This window comes from Lacerta agilis, chromosome 5 (assembly GCF_009819535.1).
Source record: "Lacerta agilis isolate rLacAgi1 chromosome 5, rLacAgi1.pri, whole genome shotgun sequence".
NCBI lineage: Eukaryota > Metazoa > Chordata > Lepidosauria > Squamata > Lacertidae > Lacerta > Lacerta agilis.
In genome coordinates, this window is record NC_046316.1 from 14,887,930 (window position 1) to 14,906,134 (window position 18,205).

Consider the following 18,205-nt stretch of genomic DNA (forward strand, 5'->3'; position numbering starts at 1 on the left):
GTTGATGAGGCAAGGGTAGAAGGCCACCAGACACATAGGACTTATACAAGGCCTGGTGAATTCATGGGCTTTATATATCTCCTACCAACCACAGGGTTTGAAGTTCCATACTCTTAGTCCCCTGTTCCTGAAGAGGGCTCTGACTCCTGAGCAAGCACAGTGCCATGTAGCTTATTAGGCTAATTCCTAGCTTACGACCTTGAGATTCCTGGTTCAATTCCTAGAGCTGTTGTTGCCAATATGGGTGAAACACTGCCGCTATCCAACCTCAGTTGGTTTTCACACTGGGGCTCTTGCAAGGGGGTCCTATGCAAGCCCCATCAGAACGGCAGCTGCTCTTACTTATTGTACTGCTCCCTTAAGAACTTCCCCTCAAAATGGCACTCAGGAAAAAATAAAATAAAGAAGAATGGGCACCACCCCATGCAACGCGCCTTGAATTTAAATTGCTTCTCATAGCTCTGCCTTCATTTTGCAGGATGCGTGTGTGTGACAGCCCAATAAAATTGGTTCTGAACACGGGCCAATTCACTGCATTAGTTCATTTTTAATGGCACTCTGACATTTTTGGTTTTTGGTTGTTGTTTTTTAAAAAAGGGCAGATTGGTTCCATTAAATAAAATCTGTATGAGCACAATGCAAATAATAAGGAACGCTGTCTTACCATAACCCTACATTTGTGATTTCTTTGCTACCTTTCTGCCATCGAGATGAACCATAACATTTTTTTCTTTAGAAATCAGAACCACCCAGATTGGGAGTTGTATTTTTCAGTTGTGAATAAAGCTTAAATCCAACAGGTTAGAAACAAGATAGGAACTAACTGCCTATGAGAAGGAGACTGGTATTACATTCCCCCCACCCCCCAACCAGCCAGATTGTTACATAGCTAACTGGATTCTGACCCCCAAGAGTCTATGTGCTATTTTTATGATATACAGTGGTACCTCGACTTACGAATTACTCGACATATGAATTTTTCGACTTATAAATTTAAAAAGTGCCCGCATGCCTACGATTTTTTCTGACATCTGAAGGACATCCATTGGCGGTTTTAGATGGGGTTTACTCAACTTACGAATTTTAGATGCAGTTTACTCGACTTACGAATTTTTCTGAATTTTTCGTTTCCAATGCATTCCTATGGGGAAATTGCTTTTTTCGACTTACGAATTTTTCGACCTATGAATGTGCATTCGGAACGGATTAAAATCGTAAGTCGAGGTACCACTGTACTGAAGGAGCCACTTAGTGGGAGCATTATAGATTCCAGAAATGTGTGATAACAATAATGAAGGCAACTGCAACCACATTAGCTAATATATTTGTGAGGGAAGGGTAGATTTTAACAGTGTGATCCTATGGCAAGTGCTAGATTTGGGAGCATGCAGCCTCAGTGAGTGAAATGTTGGTTTCTCAGGAAAGCAACTTCTCAACAACTGAGAGGGAAAGGGAGGGAAATGTCTCAGCACTGTTGGACTTGGAATCTGAGCAGTTCCTGTTCTGCCCAGTTCCCATTTTTCTATGTAAGAACTCAGTTGTTTAGTGTGGCAGCACTACTAATATCAGGCTGGAGCCTTCGCTGAATTTTGTTCAGCATCTGCGGAAGACATTCTTATTTAGACAAGCCTACCAAGATGTTTAGAAAGTTTTATGAGTTTTAATTTGTTTTAACATACTCTATTGTAGGTTTTGTTTCGTTTTTTAATTATGGTAGCAATTATTATTTTTTAGTTAAAAGGTTAACAATTTTTTTGTAAACTGCTTTGTGGCTTTTTCCTCCAATCAAGAGGTATATAAATTTTATGAAACAAACAAATTCCTGAAAAAGAGAGAGAGGAAGAGGATGCTATGAGAAACACTATCATTATCATCACTTTTAACCCAACGTATCCCAAGAGCTCAGAAACAGATTGAAAATATAAAAGGAAACAGTATGAGATCTGTGTTCATGGCCCAATGCTTCTTCTCTGAGATTTTGCTGCCTGAGGCGGGCAAGAAGCTTCATTCAACATGCAGAAGCTGACTGGGCTAACAGTCGAAACTTACCTCTAAGTCCTGCACCAAACATGAGGCTAATTTAGGGGGAGGGGTGCAGGACATGCAACGTAGCAAACATAGTTCTGTCCTCCAAGGGAGAGGAATGGTCCAAGGGGCATGGAAGGGAACAGAAGAAGGGACTCCTCCTCCTCCTCATTTGCTGTCTGAGGTAGTTGCCTCACTTGCCCAGTAATAGGCCCGGTTCCGTTCTTTCCATGTCCCCTTGTTTCATGGAGTAAAATTTAATCAAAACGCCCTCTTCTAAATTACCTCATAATATTGGAGGCATCTTCAGCATCTGGGTCAGCGCAGTATTTGTTGGCAAGGATTAGGCACGCGTCTGCTGACTCTATCTGGACACCAAAGGAGAAAACAAACATAAAGAGCAATCTGATGTTTACATTAATTTTCTCCAACCCTTATCAGCTTTCACAGAACAACCTCATTCTGGCAATAGACTGTGGAATCATGTATGTATGTGTGCGGTGTACCATGCCGTGAACTACATGGGTCACGTAAGAACATAAGAGCTTTTTGGATCAGGCCGAAGCCTATCTAGTCCAGCATCCTGTTCTCACAGTGGCCAACCAAGGAAGGTATCTCTAGTCTTCCACTACTCTATCTTTAACACCATATTGGCTCACGCAGAGGAGAGCCTGGCCATTCCACAATAAGAGCATTCCAGAAAGTGGTAGACTCCTGAGGATTAGAAGCGGCTTGCCTAGTGAGGTGGAGCCACAACACCAATTTAACTGCAGGAGTTCCAGTTACAGGTGGGTAGCCGTGTTGGTCTGCCATAGTCGAAACAAAATAGAAAATTCTTTCCAGTAGCACCTTAGAGACCAACTGAGTTTGTTCTTGGTATGAGCTTTCGTGTGCATGCACACTGTGTGTATCTGAAGAAGTGTGCATGCACACGAAAGCTCATACCAAGAACAAACTCAGTTGGTCTCTAATGTGCTACTGGAAAGAATTTTCTATTTTGTTTCAACTGCAGGAGTGTCACTGCCGCTTACCAAGAGACGGTGGGGAGGTCTGTGTGGACACATTGGGTACAAATGCCGGATTGGCTATTCCAGTGTTCACACTGCATCCCAACCTCCCCCAGCCCCCCAACACAACTCCCACTCCTGGTACACGACAGCAACACCACTGCCAGGAAGCTAGTGTTGCAGTTCTGCCCCACCACGCAAGTCGCGTCTGCCAATGATGTAAACTCCATAAACACAGGTGGGAGGAAGCAGGGAGGGGTGACACATCTCTGTGGGCTGTGGGGAGAGGTAGAAGAATCCTCTCTGAGGTTTTCAACAAATTGGAAGAAGTGTTGTGAAAAGTCCAGGGATATAGGGACTTTCAAACTATTGCAGGCCAGGATGATCTATGATTGAAAGTGTGGAAATTCAGTTGCCTCAACAGAAAACCCCCAAGGAGTGAAAGCAACTGAAAAGAATGGGTAACATAACATCAAACCCTGAACCTTTTCATAAATGAGGTACGGGATCCTCCTTCACACATTATCTGCGTTAGGAGGATCCACACACAGAAAGAAGCAGCAGGGTCATGTTGCTGGTCTCACCTATGACACCCACATATTAGATGTGGTTGTGACAGCATGGGGGCATATTTTGGTGTTCTTCCATGGGGGGGGGGAGTCACCACCCATTCTGAAAATAATAAATGCTTGCACACCTTTTATACCTGATCTGCTAGTTAACTAGCACATCAAGTCCCCCACCTCTTTTCCTGCTGATAATTAATTGAAAGGTTCCTTTCGATCCACTCTGAAGTTGGAATAAGTAACAGATTGTTTCGAGGTTGTGTCTATACTACAAACCAGTATCACTTTTACACCCATAGCTATTCCCAAAGGATCGTGGGAACTGTAGTTTAAGTTTGGTAAAGATGCTAAGATTTTCTTGCCTTCCTCACAGAACTACACACCCCATATTTCCATGGGGAAAGAAAATAACTGTAATTATACAGTAGCATCCTTAGTTAAATGCAGACACCAAACAGAAAGGTAGAAAAAAAGGGGAAGGAAGCCAGTACCTTTACTCTAGCCAGGTCATGCGGATTGAGAACTGAACCCTGAAAAAATTCCACCTGAGTGAAGTGTCGTTTAAAAAGAGCTTCCAACTCAAGGTTAGGGGAGATACTAAATTGAAAAAGAAAGGACAAAACAAGCAGAATAAAGTCAGTATGTGAGCATTACCCCTGTTTTTTTTCTTAATTGTACAAAATTATTTAATAGGTATGGAGTCAATTCTGTAGGAACCATGAATGGTTTATGTTCTGATTTTCTCTTCCTTTCTATCTCTAATTAAGGTTGTCAACAGTCCATAATTTTACTGGTCCAATCTGGCAAGTCATCAGAACAGAAACATTTAAAAAGGAATCAGAATAGGAGGAGAAGAATATATGCATTGTTGTCATTGTAATTTCCCTACATTCTATAAGAAGCATTTTATAAAAGATGGTGTTCGTCAGAGGACGAGAGACTGTCCATACTATTTATTTCATTAGGAAGCCAATTCCAAACATTTGGAGAGATACTTTGGATGCCCTCACTTTGCATTTAGATCTTTTTTTTAAAAAAAAGCACAAGACTGGAGACAATCTACCTGTGCTGAAACACACAGTTTAAGGTGTCAGCATTGTCCAATGCCCCATCACTTCCATTTTGCCATCGTTGGTGATTTGCTAGATGGGAACAACCTAAAATGCTCAGAGCTTTGAGGCGATCCTTTCTATAGTCATTCCACACAGTGACCATACTAAGCAAACTGTGGCTTTGCGTGACTCCCACATGGACTCCCAGTGAGATATATCAGGGCAGTTTGGCTCCTCCTGCTGTGAGCTTAGCCTTGGTTTGGTTTAGCATGTGGTGTATCTCACACGTGGGTTTTATTATGGCTTACTGCTTGTGATTTCTCTGGGAAATATAAACCATGAGCCCAGCTTGAGACAACGGCCGTGATCCTTCCCCTAAGCGCTCACATATTTTTTCCTTTGTGTCAAGCCAAAGTTTGGCTTAATGTTACATGAGAACTGAGCTAATCTGTTAAAAACAAAACAGAAACACCACTGTGCCATTTGCACTTTGCTTTATCCCACACTTCTCAGATAATTATACCCCATTTAATGTAGCCTGCTGTTAAGGGCACTGATATCAGTCGTTTCAAAATTGCTCCCAGCATTTAACTGATAAGAGAAAGGTCAAAACTGCCTTACAAGCAGCTTTAAAAAAAAAATTAAATAATGAAAAACAAAAACCCTGTCAGTTCTAGAAGACATGTCAGATCTGATGTTGGATTTTATTGTAATGGCATGATCATGACAAACAGCAACTACTTTAGAGCATTCATGACTATTGGCAAGGACATTTCTGGGGAATTATTAAAATCTGTCTAGAGAATATGAGATCCAGCCTCTCTTTTTTAAGTGTGTATTGTTTCATAGTCATGAATATTTGCAAGAGAGGAACACTTCTGCCTCTCTGGAAGTTTGTATATAGTTAGTTACCCATCTAACCACCTGCGTCAATCATGGATAGCCTCCAAGCAGGGAACCAGGAAGAGACACTTTCATAAACTAGAAAAGAGGAAGAAAGGAAGGAAGGAAGACTTCCTATCTATCAATACCACATATGATTTAACATTAAGTAAGTGTAATCAAGTGGGCTAGTAAGAAATATTGTGGACTAGAAACTTGTGGATTGACTTGCAAAGCTGGATACAGCCAGAGACAGAACTTGAATAGAGCATAATGCATCATCTCAAGTACAATGCTTCTGCTATTCTTATATTCAATTGCCAGCCTTTTTTATATACAGCAATAAAATATAGAGAAATAAAGTCATGCACATGCATATATGAACCTGCTCTCCACAGAAGTATCCAATTTGCATTTAAAATTTATTTTTTCAGAAGATTCTTTCAGCCTCAACCTAAGCCCCAAATATCAAAACAATAGTACCTGGGGGAAGGGCTAACAGAGGGCATGTAACAGGTTCTTGTATAAGCCAGAAGTTATTTGGGTTGGGACGATTTCTGGGGCTTTGCCGGATGGTCTTAGAGACTGTACAGCTTATTGTTTCTAGCACCCCAGCAATTCCCTACACTTCCCCAAAATGTTATTTAAGAGCCAGCCAGCCTGTTGGTTTAGCACCGTCTGAGCAATGATTAGTTTCCAAGACGTGGACAAAAAGTAGGTTTATGCTAAAAAAAAACCAACAACATTCTGTACATGTGCAAAATCTCATTTTACATTCCAAGTTGTAGAATAACTTCTCAAGCAAATTTATGCTTGGATTCATAATGCATTCAAGCATTACTACCGGGGCCAATTCATAATCTGAAATAAGAAAACTAATTTGAGCCAGTTTTGCATCTGTTGATTGAATTTTGACATTCCTTCTGTACATGCAAAATATATAAAACCTTTTGTGGTCATCCTCTTGTTAATGACCAGGGCTGGACTGTTTTTTGACTTCATAGTACAGAGTGATGGATTTTTGGTTCCAAGTCTTGGCAGTTATAGGATGACAAGCTATAGAGTATATTTGAGGCCATAACCATGTTTTCTTACATTGAATGATTTCCTCTTTAATAAGCATAACATTTATAGTCATTTTTTAAAAGCGGGGGGACAATGGGTAAGCTTAACTGTTACAAAGTATTATAGCACTGGCTGCAGTATGGGTTGTGCAACAAATTTTGCAAGCACAAGACACCCACAAGATTCAGCTCTTGTGGTACACTAAGAAATAGGCTCCTGCTAATGGAACGGCCATTGTGCAAGTGGAATGAAAGTTGGGTATCCCCCTATATTATACAGGCTGGTGGTTTCCAAACTTCCCACCCTCTAACAATCCTGTCCATCTTAACTTGTCTACTGAAGAGTCAATGCACATTCACAACAGACAGAACTTCTGCTTCTTATTGAAGATTCATGAGCATCTTTCTAGGTACAAGACCACATACAGTTCCATCGGGGTGCTGGCCATGACTGTTGGTTCTCACCCCTGGGCCACATGAACTGATAGCCAAACTTCACCTTATAATGGGCGGGGTACAAATATTATTATTATTATTATTATTATTATTATTATTATTATTATTATTTCATTTTTTTAAAAAAATAATTTTAAAAAGCATGTTGAAGCTAATAATTGAAGGTTTGAATTTTGTACTTACTTATGCAGAAAGACAATTTCTACGTTCACATCATCCCTGTCCTTGTGCAGGAAGTCCTTCAGGAAGTTGGACACGCTTTCCAAAGTTATGTGGCCACAGACAACTATGTGCCTGGGACAGGGGGAAAAAAAGGGAGGGAACAGTTAAAAGTTTTCTGAGAGGAACAACCAGGAAGGAACACAAGCAAGCTTAAGAGAATTTGGAAAATCACTGCTTTGTTGTGGAAAGAAAGAAACGTGAAAAGGGGAAAAGAAAGAAGCACCAATCTACTGGTGTGTGCCTCCAGTTCATTCCTGAAAGAGAGAAAGGAAAATACCGACACATTGAGAAGCCCAGAAACACCAAAATACTCCAGCTGTCTAATTTAGCAAAGGATTATTATGAGCAAATGGCCCACTGGTTATGTGCGCATAATAATGAGACACAGGCCCTTTTGGGTGTAACAATTCTGCTTGCTTAACTATGGCCCATTCACTTGTCCCTCACCTCTTTCCTCTTTGCTTAAGAGCTTCAAACCTGGTCTGTTTAAACTAGGAATCCCTCTTTACATACAAAAAAGGGGAACTCTGGCTTAATGCCTGTTGACCTACCCTGATCTTAAACCAGATCTGAGTTTGGCCCACAACTAGTAGTTTCAAGTGTTGCTTGCTGAAAGAGTTACATGATGCTTTACCAAAGGTGTCATGGACTTTGAGGACACTTGAACTCAGGACGCAAGGAAGAAATGTGCTAAGAGGAAGGCACGCTTGGCAAATCCACACCGTGATCAACTCCTGCCCGGGAACCAATGTCCCCACTGTGGAAGGACGTGTGGGTCCAGAAGTGGCCTCCACAGCCACTTACAGACTCATTGTTAAAACCGTGTTTATGGAAGACAATCTTACTCGGCTACGAGTGATCGCCAAAGAAGAAGGAGAAGAAAGAGAAGAAGAAGACATGGTGCTGGTGGTTTCTTTCAATCACCTGGTTTATTGCCCATTATAATCAAAGGTTCCTTCATCTGAAAACTGTTTGCTAAAAACAGATTATCCTACATGATAGTATACCGTAAGAGCTAAAGTTGTAAAAGAACTGAAGCCTTAACCTAGATCATGCACTGGTCAAAGGTATGCTTGGGGTAAGCACCATGTAAAAAGTCTATTTTCCTAAAACTATAAATTTATTTAGCTAATAACTGATTATTCCTTAATCATATCCTCAATTTAATACCAAAATATGCTTATCCAAGGAAAACATGATTCGGGCTTCTTGTTTGAAAGTATCCTTTCTCTTTCCCTTTAATCTCCCCCCCCCCAGCACTTAATTTTACTGTGTAACTTGAAATGTATCTTCTGGAATTTTGTGATCGGTGCTTTTTCCTTCTTTCAGGGGGTACTCAAGAGTACGCAGTACTGACACCTCTCTTTATTTGTTATTAAAATGTGTGGCACTTACTGTAACAACTTCATAGTGATCACTGGCACTTATTTTTCTAGAAAAAGGAAGCACTGGTGATCACCAACCTTTATTTATAAGATCTTGATCAGGGATTGGAAGCCCATTGACTCTCCAGATGTTGCTGAACTACAACTCCCATCAGCCCCGACCAACGGCCACGCTGGTTAGGGTTGAGGGAATTGGAATCCAACAACACGTGAAGGTGTAGCCCTGGCAGTGTCTGTCTCAAGTTCTTCCTCTGAGTTTCATTTCCCACAAGGAAGGACCCAGTGCCCTGTGAGCAGTCCCATTAGCAGGGGTGGTGCAGCCATCAGGCAAGGTAAGGCCACCTCCCCAGGCGGCAGAAGCCCCACCAGGTGGTAAACTTTGAACTGGACACTTTCCAGCTCTCAGGTAACCATCCTTAGTCACCATGCATTCAGAAAATACCTGAAGGCAGCCCTGTTTAGGGAAGTTTTTAATCTGTGATATTTTAACATATTTTAATGTTTGTTGGAAGCGACCCAGAGTGGCTGGGGTGATGCGGCCAGATGGGCGGGGTACAAATAATAACATTATTATTATTATTATTATTATTATTATTATTATTATTATTATTATTATTATTCTCCATAGACATAGAAATCTGCTATGTCCCTTGAGAGTCACAACTTCCTCACTTCTACAGGCAGACAAGCCATTTAACCTATTGTACATAACAGCTAATGCAGCAAGACTACAGATCTCCTTGAAAATATTTTGTTTTACATGCAAATAAGTAAGATGTTAAGTTATACCCATTTTTTTTTCTCAAAAGGGACAGAATATGGCGGACTGGAATGACTATTAAGGGCTTTTGGCTTCCATTACAAAGGCTTTTTCTCCTTCTTTTAAGTAACATAAAAAGTGGTTCCCAAATGCAGTATTCACTGCATAGTTTGCAGCTTAATCCTTAATTTACACATGTTTACACAAAAGTGATTTCCACTGAGTGCATTGGGAGTCATTTCCTGGTAACTACAATTAGGATTGCATTGCAAATGAGCAACCAAAGAATCAGATTTGACAGTAGGGAATATGACAGCATTTTATAATATTCCATGACACAGCCTCCAGTGCCTTACATCTCAATCCTAATTATTTTTACTTAGAAGTAAGCTTCTTTGATTTCAGCTGAACTTCTTTTCAAGAAAGTATGCTGCAGATCACAGTGGGGAGGGGAGGCCGGCAACTCCAACTGACATCAATGAGATTGATTTCCAAGTAATACAATAGTCTATTATCTTTACGGAGTGTTGAGTTTTTGCTAGCTATTTAGTGTGTAAACTGGTTCAAAGACTGGGCTGAAATGGCCAACTGAGGGATGGACATCACAACACAGATTAAACTAACGTTTTTATTCCTCACAAGTTTCCAAAAGGTTGCTGCATATGAAGTATTGTACTCCCATGTTTCCTGTCATTAATTTCCCATGTGTCTCCCGATATTCATTGGTGATCCATGGGAAAGAGTAGAGACAATCTCTTGCTGTTATCCTATTACAGTGTGCATATAACCCACTGGTGAACCAGACACCTGTGTCATCATGCTAACTGGTGTGGAGAATTTTAATACTAACATGTTTTCCCCAATTCTGCAACAGGTGCAAAGTACGGGGGAATTATCGTCACTACTTGGCCAAACAATGCCAGCGACAAGTTTACAAAGTTGGGACTCGCCTCCCTTGGAAACCTACCACTTCCTAAATGGTAATCTGTATTCATTTACAGAAAAGTGTGGCTAAAGTCCATTTTGTTAAGACAATGGCACCACACAGTTCAATACACCGGTCTCGTGGAGGGTCACCAAGCCTCCCCCTTTTGTTGTGCACAATGTAAGACTGTATTCATCAGCTGGCAGCTGAACTGGCAGCAGGTGGCAGATAATGAGCAAAGCACTTTCAGAGGTAACATTTAGACCATCCGGGTCACTCCTGCTTTGTAATTGTTCTGAACACATTCCAGTAAATGTGTCTGTGTGGTGGTAGGCAACCACTGCCTGTAAGCTATGAGAGATAGGCAGCAAGCAATCACCATCCATGTAATTTACCATTAGGGGCCTTTATGAGCTCCTGCCCTTGTTTCATAATTCAGTGCTTGACTAAGAATGTGAGAAATAATTGTGGGGGTCTTGTTGGTAGGAGGATAATAATGCAGAACAATGGATAAATCGAGAACAAGCACAAAGGCTTCATTAACACCACCACCCAACTTGGTTCTACTTGGAGTGGCGTCATTAGTGACAGTGAAATTGCACCATTATATAGCACAGTACATCTTATATAGCATTGCTTTCTTCAGTGGGCCAGAAAGAACGAGTTGAAACAAAACCCTGCATACTTAACAAGTTCTTTCTAGCCCAATGAAGGTTTCTTTTTCAAAAAATAAAATCATTATGGTGATTCTGTCTATATGCCTAAATCCAAGGCTTTCATTATTAACTCTCAGAATTTGTGTTTCTCCACTAACATAATCTAATACAGAGGATGTGTTAGGGTGCTGTCAGGGAACTGTCCCCGGCGCAGCGCAAGGTGATGGAATGGCTCTCGGGATGCTACAGAGAGCCCCAGCCCCACTTGACCAGCAGCACCAACTCTGGCAGCAGAGGAAGCAGTAAGGCTTCCAGCGGGGAGGGGCCGGCATTTCAGGGTATGGAGGGAAGAGGCTCTGAGGATGCTGGAGAGACCCTGCACTCCCCTCGCTCAAAGGGTGATGAAGGAGACACACAGGTTCCGGCACCCCAAAGGCGTCGAGGGGTGAAACGAAAGGATGGGAGGCGGGGTTTCCATATACCGAAGCTCTTTTGTTGGGGTCAGAACCGGAAGGGGCCATTCCCGGATTCTGACAATGCTTGATACAGACATGAACTTATTAGCTCTGCACTGTACATAGTTTGCACAATAAAACTCTTAAAGGAAAGAGTTTTGCCTGCTTACTCATGAGCAACTAACCGAGGACCTTACAGGTGCACAGAGGGATTGTGAGTCAGTAGAGGGAACAGAGCACAGAAAGACTCTGAAGAGATGGACAGAGGGCAGAAACATGGCGGAAGGGGAAGAGGAGGGTTGGGACAGGATGGAGGGAAGAAACAACAGCAGGGTGGAAGGAGGAGGGACCAGTGTTAGTGAGCAGAGTGGCAGAGGATAAATTGAGCTAGCACAGGCTTCCTCAACCTCAGCCCTCCAGATGTTTTTTGCCTACAACTCCCATTATCCCTAGCTAGCAGGTCAGGGATGATGGGAATTGTAGTCTCAAAACATCTGGAGGGCAAAGTTTGAGGAAGCCTGAGCTAGCACCTCCTTTGTGGAGCAGTGCATATCACTTGGGGAGGAGGGTGTCCTATTTATTTCCGAGGCCACCTCTATTTTCCTGCAGGGGAAAATTCCTTACTCTCTGGTGGGTCTTCTTCCTCCACCAACACAGGGGGAGTTGGTTTTTGTTCTCGTTTTATTTAATATTCTGTGTTATCAATTTGTATTTTTATGTTGTGAAGTGCCCTGTCATCTATGGATGAAGGGCGGTATACGAATTTGCCAGTGTTTCAAGGTGAGCAGGACTCTGCCAAAGCCTCTGTTGCTGTTCACCGTGAGTAGTTCCTGGCTTATGAAAGAGTTAAGTGGGCAGAATCAAAGCTGCTAAGCCTTTCAGCCCTTGCTTGGTTCAAAATATGACCCCAGTTAAAAATTAGTTGTCAATGGAGGCTTATCATTCACATTCTGAATAAGGCAGACAGGCACGGGGATGGCACTAAAAACCCCTACATGCTGTTGACATCGTCCAGCAGCCCCACCCTTCTCTTATTCCCATACGATTGCCAATTTTCTGACAGCATTCTTCTTCAGCTGTTGCATCACAAAACCAAACCCATACCTAAAGGAGCATGAAACTGAAAACCTGGCCTATTGGCTATAACCAGTCTCCTCCCTCCCTCTCTCTCTCTCACAGGGTTTTGGCTTACTTTTTTAAAAGCTCCTTCTTACGAGCACAGTTTCTGATTTATGCAACCAAATCTACAATAATCTCTCCATGTGGCCATGTCACCACCATGAAGACTACTCTTTGCCATGTGCTGCTCAATTGCCAAAAGGAAATGATGGAAGAGAATACAACATTTTAACAGCAAGCATCTATTGATCTCCACATGCCACTTGGCACGATTCAAAGATGTGCACAGCAGGTCAATGTAGCCATTAAGGAAAAACTTGCTTGCCTGGCTGCCTCCATTCTCCAGCTGTCCTCCTGTCTCCAAAACATGCCTTCTATATTTTCTTGTCTGTAAGCAACACAACCTATAGTCTATGGTGAATGACCTCTGTTACCATTCTATCCTTGGCTTGTTCTACCTCTCCTACAATCCACTGCCATCTGCCTGTGTCATATGCTTCAGTCCAAAACTGGTTTCCTTTGAACAACCCATGACTTAATCGCCATAATAACCTTGTTAAGTCCTACTTGTTGAATTTCCTACGACCTTCTCAAGCACTGCAGTTATTTCCGACCCAATTCATCCAGATGATTAGATTCATCTAGGAATGCCAGCAGCTGATGTACACCAATCCAGTAGCTTTTGAGCAGCTTGCCTCAAAAGTGAAATATTGGACACGGAAACCTGAAGACAACCCACCACTTCCAAAAGCTTACCAGCTCATGTTGGATAAAGCAGGAAGTGGTACATGAAATCTCCTCTGTGTATCATCTGTCTATCTGTCTATCTATCTATCTATCTATCTATCTATCTAACATTCCCCCCACTGAAACGAACTGGAATAACTTAGCTACTCTAGCACCAGCCTGATGTTGTTGATGGGGATGATCCTGGGGCCTCTCAAGGGAATATAATACAAACTACCTTAGAAATACCCCATACTGCTTATACCTGTACGTATCGACACCTATGCAGCTTCCCATCTCCTCTGTGATCATTCCGCCCCACCCCAACAAAAAGGTGCTTCCAACCCATACAAACTCCTTCCAGTCATCAGATCTCCAAGCTAAGATTGCTCTCTTAGTGTGCAATAGCTTCACTTCAAACTTTAGCTGCTCAGTAGAATGGTAAGAAGAAATCAGCTGGTTCTAGACTGTCATCTTGAATTGAAAAGAATCATTTTTCTCCTGCTAGAATAAGTGAAATTTATTCTACAGATAAGATCAAAACCAGATTGTCTGCATGCTTAAAGAATGTTATTAGGTACACTATTTCAGAAACCCTGGAGAACCCATATTGTTCCAATCATCTGATCTGAAGAGTTACAGATTCCCCGGTTCCATGCCAAAATTCATGTCTTAACTGTTTCTTACTTCGGCTTTGCTAAAACAAAATGTTTATAGAAGCCAACTTAATGAAATTAGAGATGCTGACAAAGCTCATTGGGATAAGGCCCATAAACGAGCTTCAGGGGCTCAGACCTTCACCTCAAAGGATAACTGAGCATCAGGATACCCCTGAATTCTTCTCAGTTCAGATTAAAACCCAAGCCAGAGAAGAATTCCTGGCTTACTGCAATGCTAGTAGCCCTTGAGAAAACTCTATTTCTCAAGGGTCACCAGGGCCTACAGAACATGTCAACCAAACAGGAGCGGACTTTATGTATTTTTGTATGCTAGCACGGCCGCCAGAATGGTGATAGCAGCTAAATGGAAAACACAACAGGTCCCAGCAAAGGATGAGTGGATAGGCAAGTTAAATGAGTATTTGTTAATGGCAAAACTGACAGCAGCAATAAGAAACCAAACAAATCAAAATTTGAAGGAACAATGGAAATGTTATGAAGAGTATATGGAGAAACATTGCTCAAAGAAAGAAGTGCTAATATGCTTGGAGTAAGAGGTATGAAGGAATTGTAGAATAATAAATTAATATAAAGAATTAAAGATGATTATAGAAATATATAGTAACTATGATTGTACAAATTGTGAACAAATAGCTTATAATGGAAGTCGAAAGAGTGATGGAGGGAAGTCAGGGGTGGGTGGGTTTGAGGATGGAAAAATGGGAATGTATGATAAAAATGATATTGTATGTTATTGTGAGAATGTATTGGATGTATTGTATTTTAATCAATAAAATTTTTTTGATAACAAAAACAAACAAACAAACAAACAAACAGGAGCGGACTTTGGTAATATGGCACCCTGAGTGAGGACAAAATTTGGTGCATCCCCTCTAAATATTTCTTATTTTCACAATAATTCATTTAGGTACAGATTACCCTTTTGTATGTTTTATTATTACTAGTAACACTACTATAGTTTGCACCCCCTTGGCTTGGTGCCCTGTGCAGGGTAACTGCCTACACTGCCCTAAATCCGGCACTGAGCCAAAGAAGAGAGGGAGAGACTCTGCTATCCCTCTCACTGCAGCTGTTGCCACCACCACCACTGCCCTTATAGTTGCAGTTTAAAAGGGCTCCTGAGTTCCACAGGGGTGCTGCAGAATGAATGTAGTTGGTCAAGGGAGCCATGGACTCAAATAGGTTGAAAACCTAGCTGGTCACTAGGAGTTGCTTGAGAAGAACAAGCAAATAAAAATGTATTAAATGATGATTAACATGAAATTCTGGAGCCAAAATCACTGCTCCATGCTGGACCTTAACACTGCATTTCTCTAGCACAGAATAATTAATTATAAACTGTCTTCTTGGAATTTATTATAATTCTTAGTTATTGGTTTGAGGTAATGTTGTTATGGACGCGAGTGGCGCTGTGGTCTAAGCCACAGAGCCTAGGGCTTGCCGATCAGAAGGTTGGCGGTTCGAATCCCTTACGAAGGGGTGAGCTCCCGTTGCTCAGTCCCTGCTCCTGCCAATCTAGCAGTTTGAAAGCACGAAGTGCAGGTAAATAAATACCGGTAGGTACCGCTCCGGCAGGAAGGTAAACGGCATCTCCATGTGCTGCTCTGGTTCGCCAGAAGCAGCTTAGTCATGCTGGCCACATGACCCAGAAGCTGTACGCTGGCTCCCTTGGCCAGTAAAGTGAGATGAGCGCCGCAACCCCAGAGTCATCTGCGACTGGACCTAATGGTCAGCGGTCCCTTTACCTTTAATGCTGCTATATGTGGAGTGGGGGGGAAGCTAACTCAGAACACTTTATTAGTACTAGACCTTTAGATAATTATTGTTTTTCTTTTTTAAACTTACTCCAAATTCCTCTAGAATTGACTGCTAGTATTTCTGGGCTTCCCCTTTCCCATTGGTATTAGCACCTAAGTAAGGCACAGGTGCAAAGTCTGGTGCTTTCCCATAATACCATGCTGCTAAAACTCAGGCCCAGAATGGAAACTACCGGTAGTTCATCAGCACCCCACTAGCTCAGTAATGAGATGCTGTGGGAAAGTTGCAGTTTAGCTAGAGCAGGGATGTGGGTGGCTCTGTAGACGTTAGTGAACTAAAACTCCCATCATCCCTAACCATTCACCATGCTGACTGGAGATGATAGGATTTGGAGTCCAATAACATCTGGAGGACCACATGTTCGCCATCTCTCAGCTGGAGTTCACCCAATACTAGAATATCCACAGTTACTTCTAGTCCAGACCAACAGAGTTTTGGTTAAGTTAGATCAGTTTAGGTTAGGTTGGTTAGGTAATTGTTTATTTATAGCTGTTTGGTGATGTGGCTCCCAGTATGTTTCCGAACACAAGGCAAAGTGTTGGTGCTGACCTTTAAAGCCCTAAATGACCTTGGCCCAGTACAGTGGTACCTCGGGTTACATACGCTTCAGGTTACACACGCTTCAGGTTACAAACTCCGCTAACCCAGAAATAACGCTTCAGGTTAAGAACTTTGCTTCAGGATAAGAACAGAAATTGTGCTCTGGCAGCGCAGAGGCAGCGGGAGGCCCCATTAGCTAAAGTGGTGCTTCAGGTTAAGAACAGTTTCAGGTTAGGAACAGACCTCCGGAACGAATTAAGTACTTAACCCGAGGTACCACTGTATACCTGAAGGAGCGTCTCTGCTCCCATCATTCTGCCCGGACACTGAGGTCCAGCGACGAGGGCCTTCTGGTGGTTCCCTCACTGTGAGAAGTGAGTTTTTCAGGGAACCAGGCAGAGGGCCTTCTCAGTAGTGCAGCCCGCCCTGTGGAACGCCCTCCCATCAGATGTCAAGGAAATAAACAACTATCCGACTTAGAAGACATCTGAAGGCAGCCCTGTTTAGGGAACTTTTTAATGTTTGAAGTTTTATTCTGTTTTTAATATTCTGTTGAAAGCCACACAGATGGGTGGGGTAGAAATAAATAAATATAATAATAATAATAATAATAATAATTTTACATCAGGCTTGCACACATGGTCTACAAAGTCAAATGTCACTATGGTCACTTCTCAGCCTCCAAAGGAAACTAAAACTGTTGATACAACAGATAAGCTACTATGATGTAGCACATTCATGTTTTCCAAACTTCTAATAGACAATACATCCCCCCCCCCCGAATTAAAAATACAGGTACATTTCACTCATTATACTAAATGTTTATTTTTAGAATATACACGAGTAAGAATCACCAGTCCTCAGAGGAGCCCACTCTCATCTTTTGCTTGTGTATACCCCCCCCCCAAAAAAAATTCTAGGAGCAATGATTATTGCAGTGGCTGCAAGCCCTGATCAATGCATCATGCAGAGATACAGTGGGCTGCCTCCTCTGCGGGTAGATATTGAGCCTTGCACTTTTAAATTCATTTATTTTCCATTGCAAGCTGCCCACACTTCTTTCAGTGCAGACTTGTGTAACCCAGTGCACAATTTGGAAAGTATAATTTTAGAATAAGTGAGCATGAATCCATATGAACAAAACAGGACACCGTTTTTGTTTTTTCACTTCCTACGTACAGGCTTTGCCAACTGCAATTAGCAAATCAGTTCCCTGCCCAACAAGATGTGTGGCAAGCCCAAAGTTACCCTAAGGGAAGTACAGTAAAGACCAGTTGGGCCCACGTAAGCCACTCTCGAAATGAAAACAATGGGAACCTCAGCATAATCCTTGAGGTGGGATCTTCCCTTTCTGTGCACTCACAGGCAAACAATACAAAATGCAAAGCTCTCCTGGCTGTTTATTTTCAAGGAAAATTGCATCCATTCTCTTGGAACAAATATAAAGAACCTCTTAAAAAGTCACCCTTGCCATCCCATCATTTTAAATCACAGGCAGTAAATTGAAGATTCTGTTCAACATCCACTGACCACATTGCATTCGTTTTGTCAAGTAAGTAAATGAAATATGACATATATTGATCTAGATGTCTCTGTATAACTATAATATTTATATCAAATACATGTGTCTGAGTCTCCCCACCCCCACCCCCACCCCCGCACCTTCCTTCTTAGCTTTCTAATTGTGCATTTGTCTACTGGCCATCCAACATCTCTGCTCCACTCTCTCTGGTTCTCCCCTGCTCTTTATGTCTGCACCCCAGGAGCTGGCAAGCTTGAAGAAAACTCGAGGTATAACATAGTTGACGTAAGGCAAAATCCACACATAGATCATTATTACTTTTTCTCTTTTTTTTTAAGTGTGTGG

At 42.0% G+C, this 18,205-nt stretch overlaps 1 protein-coding gene across 14 annotated transcripts in view; it reads right to left on the reverse strand.

The window, feature by feature from the left end:
* The window catches only part of LOC117046593 (calcium-activated potassium channel subunit alpha-1), a 588,284-nt gene that overhangs the window by 218,084 nt on the left and 351,995 nt on the right, over positions 1-18,205 (reverse strand). For all 14 annotated transcript variants that reach the window (XM_033148697.1, XM_033148690.1, XM_033148689.1 and 11 more), the window contains exons 10-12: positions 7,236-7,346; positions 4,090-4,195; positions 2,311-2,393 (exon numbers count right to left, since the gene is read on the reverse strand). In XM_033148697.1, the coding sequence (XP_033004588.1) occupies positions 2,311-2,393; positions 4,090-4,195; positions 7,236-7,346 (300 nt within the window). The remainder of the gene's footprint in view (positions 1-2,310; positions 2,394-4,089; positions 4,196-7,235; positions 7,347-18,205) is intronic.